Below are 7,296 nucleotides of genomic sequence, written 5' to 3' on the forward strand. Positions count from 1 at the left end.
TTGATCCCTTAATAACTATTCAATTCCAGAAAGATCACCCTAGCTTTCTTCTCTGAATCTGCGCTAATCATAAGAGAGAGAGAGAGAGAGAGAGAGAGAGAGAGAGAGAGAGAGAGAGAGAGAGAGAGAGAGAGAGAGAGAGAGAGAGAGAGAGAGAGAGAGAGAACCATGGCTTCTGCAATTCTCAGGCGATCGGATGGCAGTTCGATGCAGTGGATGGCGACTGGGACTTGAGCTATTGTTTCGAGGGATTTTGCGTCTGTTTCAATTGGAACTAACATCGTTGATATTTGGGCTCCCTGTAAGTTCATTTCCTTCTCTTCTTTTATTTTTTGCCCTCGTTTCTGCTTTTCTTATTTATTCATTTATCTGCCATAACTGGATATTTTTTGTCTTGATTTTGTTCCATTTGCCTCATTTGTTCATGTTGGTGGGTAACTGATGCTTTTTCAAGAAATTTGGTTGAAGATGCAGTTTCTTTCACCTAAAAATTTCCTAGTATTGAAATTTAAAATTTTAACATTTTCTTTAGTTGCTTGATCTGCCAAATGGGTTGCATAATTTTAATTTGAACATAATTACTCTGTTTTTTTTGTGGAACTTGACATAATTACATTGATTGAGCGTTCGAAGCTTTTATGCGACAATTTTGTGTGCATTTGTGAGGTCCTATATTATTTGTTAGCATTTGCAAACTCTTTTTATCCAACATTATGTATTTTCTATGAAATCTTATCTGCTTTGTCAATGGAACAAACAATTGATGCTCTACCCATCTCATTGTCCAGGGCACATTCACTGGAGGTTTGTTCTAAAGCTCATGCGTCTAGTTACAAGAACAACATCGATAAGCTCCAAGCCAAAGGGATTGATTTTGTAATTTGTGTGGCCGTCAATGATCCATATGTTATGAAGGGCTGGGCGGAGAAGCTTGAAGCAAGTGATTGTACCACTTCAATGTAATCAAACAATTTTATAGGAAGAATCACTATACATGATTAGGATAACCAAATAGTTTTATATGAAGAATCACTACACAAATTCAAGGTAATCAAACAATTTTCCAACAAGAATTATGTACTAGACTCAAGACAGCCAAACGATTTTTCAGTTAGATAGGTAATTTAGAAGAATATCTGTCACAAGATTGACATCCATATTCAATGGATGCAACATTTGATTTACTCAATCAAACACATCCTTAACCAATTTTTTTTTCAATGCAAATGATGGCACCAACATCATAGTTTGAGATCGATTCTTAGCCGATCCCATATCAGTAAATTGATTTTTCTAATATTATTTTCTAAAAACTCCACAGATTATGTCAAGTAAATTCCCCAGTAACTCTGATTTGATTTGAATCAATAGAGAGCCGATAGGCAAGTCCCGTATGCTCTGATTTGAAATTTTTGAAATCTTTAGATTCATATCAAACCCCAAAATTAACAGTAGAAAGAAGGCTGTTTACGAGTACATTTCCCAAAGTCTTTTGTTTACTTTTAAGCCATACCGTCAACGTGATACGGTAAGTCAGTAGCCCCTCTCTCTCTCTCTTCCACTTGAGAATTCGAGCTCTTCCCCCTCTCTGCCGGCACTGGGGCATTGTCAGGCAGTCTTTATGAGGAGAACAAAAAGTGAACCCATAACCCCACTGCTCTCCTCCTAGGCTCCTCCTAGGCTGGCTCCTTAATTAGTCCTCCTAAGTGCTATCCATTCCATTCTCTTCCAAGCTTCTTTAACTCTACGGTTCACTACTTCACCTGCTCCACTCTCCTGCTGTTGCCGTTTGGGTTGACCTGCCACCCTTCTGCTCATCCCCCTTTTCACCTTTGTTTTTATCTTTCAAATCTTACTACTTGTGGACTGTGGACCTGTGGACCTGTGAACCCCCCAGCCCCACTTTCTTTATTTTTTTATCCTCAGGATACTGTAGAAATAGAAGGGTTTTATAGTCATTTAGCACTATACCCAAAAGCCTATGAAACCAATGTAGGTCAAAGCTACAGAGCATTTCACTCGTCGAGGAGGTTGAGAATGGAAATCTGGACAGAAGAAATCACTGGAGCCTCACCCCTCCGTATACACAAACAAAGCCAAGCCAAGACCACTGTAGACTTATAGTGTAGAGACAGAAACACCCTCTCTCCGCTTTGTTCGTTTCCTCTCCTTTCCTTTTCAGTTGGTTTTACTCTCTCTCTCTCACCCTGCGTTGTAAGTGGGGTAAGGTTAATCCATGCCTTGAGATCCGAGACGACCTTTAGAATCTCATTGGAATAAGAGATTACCAGCGACAAGAAGCAAAAGCAAACTAAAAAAAGTAAAAGTTGAAAAGGGCCTCTCTCTCTCTCTCTCTCTCTCTCTCTCTCTCTCTCTCTGTGCAAGAGCCAAGACGCACCTCTGTTTAGAAACTGGGAATACTGAGGACCCTTTCCTTTCAGTCTATTTAATTGGTTAGAATTTATGCCAATATGATCCTCAGGATCTCTCTCTCTCCTTTGCCTTTTTTGGGTCTCCTAACCTTTTCTCCCAGTTCCACATTCACAACGGAGAAACAAAAGACTAGTCCTTTTGCTTAGAGAGCTCTTGGATTCTCTCTTTGTTCTACTCCAGAGGCGGTTCCTCCCCTTCCTCTGTCGCGGCAGCAGCCATGGATGTAAGTTTGATTGACAAACCATCACTCGAAAGTCATAGATCACAATCACTCTTTGTTTCTTTTACAAGGGTCTCTTGAGTACTGACTTACTTGTTCTCATCTGGATATTTTAGGACTACAGACGAAGCCATATTCCTGCATTTGGTAACTGGGATTATGCCAATGATCTCCCTATTACTCAGTACTTCGAGTCTGCTAGACAAGCTGGGCTGATTCGTTACAGCTCTGAAGAGCGTGATTTGTATGTTGTAGACGATTTCTATGGAGATGATCTTAAGAAACCCGTCAAGACTGTTGTTTCTCGCCGCAAGGTAGGAACCTTTCTCTGTTTTTTTTCCTTATCAATTTCTCTTAAAATCTCCATTCTACACAAGTAATGGAGGAGGTTTCCTCTTCACCCACAGGGGTATTCTTTACTTTCCATCCTTATGTCTCATTTCTCTAGTATTTCTTAAATTCACCATTCCTGTATCCAAACCTCAAATGGACGAGATTTCCCTAATATCCACATGGCATCTTTTCCTCTGTTTCTTCTCTTCCATCTCTCTCTCTCTCTCTCTCTCTCTCTCTCTCTCTCTCTCTCTCCTTAAATTCTCCATTTCAGCAGTTCAAACGTAGGATATTTCCTCTTATCACTCCTATGGGTTCATATTTTTTTTTCTTTTTTATGGAATGGGTTCTTTGCTTTTCCTCTGCGTGCATCAGTACATCTAGGAGCCATCTCTCCATTCTACACTAGTAATGGAGGAGGTTTCCTCTTCACCCACATGGGTATTCTTTACTTTCCATCCTTGTCTCATCTCTCTAATATTTTTTAAATTCGCCATTCCTGTATCCAAAACTCAATTGGACGAGATTTCCCTAATATCCACATGCTTCTTATCCTCTGTTTCTCATCATCCATCTCTCTCTCTCTCTCTCTCTCTCTCTCTCTCTCAGAGACTCGGAGACTGCTTAAATTATCCGTTTCAGCTGTTCAAATGTAGGATATATTTCCTCATCACTCATGGGTTCTTCATATTTTTGTTCTTTTTTTTTATTTTTTATGGAATGGGTTCTTTACTTCTTTTGCTCTGCGTGCATCAGTACATGGTGCCATCTCTCCAAGACTAGTATAAATTCTCCATTTCAGCAGTTCAAATGTAGGACATTTCCTCATCACCGATATGGGTTCTTCATCTTTCTGTTCTTATTATTATTCTTTTATGGAATGGGTTCTTTGCTTCTTTTCCTCTGCGTGAGTCGGTACATTTTTTTATGGTTCTTTGCTTCATATTCTCTCTGTTTCTATGTTCATGTGTATAGGTATACGAACTGCATGTATCGAGTCACCTATCCCTGTACATTGTTGTATGTGTATACGTATAATTATGGGGTGAGTTTAATGAAATTAATGACATAGACGTGTCGAGAATGATGCAGGCAAAAGGAGGGGAAAAACGTTATCCAACGCATGTCAAGGAGCAGAGGAAACAAGGTAGAGTCTGTGACGTGACGGAACAGCCAAGCTCAGAACAGAAACCACATTCATATCATCCACCTAGAGCTCCTAAAGCTGTTGATGAAGATCTGTACAAAATTCCCCCGGAGCTCCTTCACAACTACCCTCGTAGGGTAAGCCTTCCAAGTTCCAACCCTACATGATGACCCTATCCCCCCTCCTCTGTTCTTATCATTAAAAAAATGGAATTTTACTTTTATCTTCTTAAAAGTTTATTTTGAGCCCTCCTAATTACCTAGTTCTGAATCCTGTTACACCAAGTCCCAAGAAAATGTTAGCTTACCGTAACATGTGAATCATTTTCTAACGGTTTAATCTTTTCTTTTTTCTTGCAGAAGAAGAAATTGGGTTTCTTCTCATGCCTAGTGCCTGCTTGTGCTGCTTGATATGTTTATATGGTGCACACACTTGATGTGATATATGTGTGGTGTAAGGATTTAGGAACTTGTGTTTCCACAAAAGGTTGATGACATATTGTAAACCCCATGATTATATTTCATGGAAAAGGAGAAAGAAGGAAAAAAGATGCTTTCTTTTTGGTGTTTTTGATCTTATAGTATCTGATAGTGCTTGTAAAGCCAAGTTCTTGAACCCTTTTTGGTTCTAGCCGTGGTTCCTACTTTGAATCTTTGTTGACATTGAAAGAACAGAGAATAGTGTTAATTGGAGTTTTGGAAACGAAGAATAGTTTTGATCTTTACATTGTGGGTTTCTTTTCATTGTTTTGATGATTCTTTTCCAAATTTCACAAATAACAAAGTAGTATAAAAAGACGGGTAGGTTCTAGGGTAGCTCTGAGCAACCCAGCCAGCATTATTGGATAGAAAAGTTGAACGTGGTTGTTAAGCTAAGTTAAATAGATTTATCTAGTCATGATCTATGTTTGGTGCTTTAGTTTTAAAGGTTTAATAAAGAAAACTTTCCAAAAGCAAACAATCTGAAATAACTGTGCATTGACTTTAAGGGACAAAGGGTGACCAATTTCCTCTTGATAACGGTGGACATCAATCCACATAAATAATATAATCTATGAAACGCATGTCAAGGGCTAGAGCATGGCCTGATGGGGATAAGGTATAAAGCATGGAGACTATGATGAGTGTGGTCTTTGAAAAAAAGAGAGATGGGTAGGAAAGCACTAGTCTTTTTTCAGGCGTGCAAAGAGTGACCTTGAGGGCGTGTCTTCACCTTACCGGTCTCTTCTAATCTTCTTGTGATAAGTAATTTTCGAGGAATATTGTGGAAGCAGGAAAGACAAAAGAATTGACAAATGACACCCAAAGTGGCATAATTTCAGAGCACTTTTGAGGTGTTTCATACATTGGAAACCAAGGGTCCATACTGTTGGATGTAATGCCTGAGAGAACATGTGAGACCTGCTACACGCGACACACTCATCTAAACTCGGCGGTTCAGTTACAATCCATGATTTTATACAGTGAAACATAACAAAAATTGTTAATGGAACCCAAGACAGACCTTTGCTGCTGTGCATTATGAATTCTCACTTCTTAGTGGTTAACATGACCTGATCACATTAAAGCTTAAGCAGAGGAGCGGTGAAAGTTGGGTTGGGTTGGATTGGATCACAGATGTCTGACGATGTCATGACGAAAGGGGGATTGTAATTACTGTAAGGTGGGGGCTACTAGTGACAAAATAATGAATGAATGTTGGAAGCCTTTTAAGTTCTTTTCTGTTGTTACTAATTGTGTCCGAACTCTGCACAGTGGCAGGTCTTGAAAAATCAAATGACAGTACCATACGGCAAAGGGTAGAATACCGAACCCCACCCCCCCCCCTCTCCTCCCCCAAACACCTGTTAGTCTTGCTTTTTGGCTTATGTGGTAGTGGTCCAGGTTAGGTGCGTAGGTTGGTATGTCCCCCATATATATTTAAATTTTAAGAAAAATCATTGAGAAGTCAATATAAAATATGTAAGTTGATAATAGTTGAATATTTAGGATACAACAATAATTCAATTTTATTCCAATTAACTGTGGTTGATTACATAGATCATTTCTTTTCAATCAGTTATATTTAAATTTATACTCGTTAATTGTCTTTACTCTCTAGGTTATGCATATCATTCCTCCATACTTCTGCCTATATTAGACCTTTTTAGTTTTTTTGATCGAAATCAAATCACTCAACGTACGTATGTTATGCCACCTCAAATAACTCTCACTTTAATACTACTTGTATTTAGTGCTAGGGCTATTGTGATATGTATAGTTGAGATAGTGGCAATTGTTATCTAAACAATCATCTTTTTAAGGCATAGTTTAATTGATTTGAACTTACTAAAATTGGGTTGTACAGATAGGATTTAACTCCTCTGTGGTGCAACATGGTGTCCAGTGCATATCCAATAATCATAAACGGCTTGGCACGGAGCCCAAGGCAATCGTAAATACCCCAAGGCGTTTCTAGGCGTTGGATGCATGTTGGACACATGTTGCGGCATAGAGGATCTAAATCCTTTCAGACATAGTTTAATTGATTTGAGTTTCGTGGGTTAAAGATCGCTTAATCTATTTAAACTATGGGATCTTTCTTTGATATGTCCGTCTCTGCCTCATTTTATTGGTATTCCTCTTCAATTCCATTTAGGAGACCAATTTCAAAGAGAGCCCTTTTAAAGCTCATTTAAAGTTAAATAGGTATATAGCCTGATTATAATCAAATTATGGCAGCCCGATTAAAGCTCGAAACGGATCAATCCAATTATCAATCATACCATGCCCACCCAAGCTAAGCCCGTTTAGGCAAATGGACGTTCACGATGTAACCCTAGAAATTGGCCGAGTCTGGATAAGCCCGACCAAAACAAATCCATCCCGACCGGCCACTTGACACCCCTAATTTCTTCACCGCCTAACATTCTACTTCAACATCATTTTTTGCCACATTATTGTCCTAGTAAATTTTCTTTTAAGTTGTGAAGGAGAAGTCAATCACACAATATTCCAAACGCGCCCGCCACTTCACCTACCCAACTCTAATTCCTTATACAACATCATCCATTATTTTGCCTTCCTTATTCGTGGTTGAGTACTTAAGATACAAAAGAAAAAAAAATCAGATACATGGGTCCAGCAAAGTTAATTTTGTATACCAATACCAATACCATCTTCTT

The 7,296-nt window shown here is 38.9% G+C and overlaps 1 protein-coding gene across 1 annotated transcript; it reads left to right on the forward strand.

The window, feature by feature from the left end:
* Positions 1 to 2,392: 2,392 nt before the first annotated feature.
* LOC122058031 lies at positions 2,393 to 4,857 on the forward strand. The gene is made up of 4 exons (XM_042620426.1): positions 2,393 to 2,656; positions 2,770 to 2,967; positions 4,079 to 4,270; positions 4,493 to 4,857. The coding sequence occupies exons 1-4, from the start codon at positions 2,651 to 2,653 to the stop codon at positions 4,541 to 4,543; spliced, it is 447 nt and encodes a 148-aa protein (XP_042476360.1). The 5' UTR covers positions 2,393 to 2,650; the 3' UTR covers positions 4,544 to 4,857.
* The last annotated feature ends 2,439 nt before the right edge of the window (positions 4,858 to 7,296 follow it).

Source organism: Macadamia integrifolia, chromosome 2 (assembly GCF_013358625.1).
Source record: "Macadamia integrifolia cultivar HAES 741 chromosome 2, SCU_Mint_v3, whole genome shotgun sequence".
NCBI classification, from domain to species: Eukaryota; Viridiplantae; Streptophyta; class Magnoliopsida; order Proteales; family Proteaceae; genus Macadamia; species Macadamia integrifolia.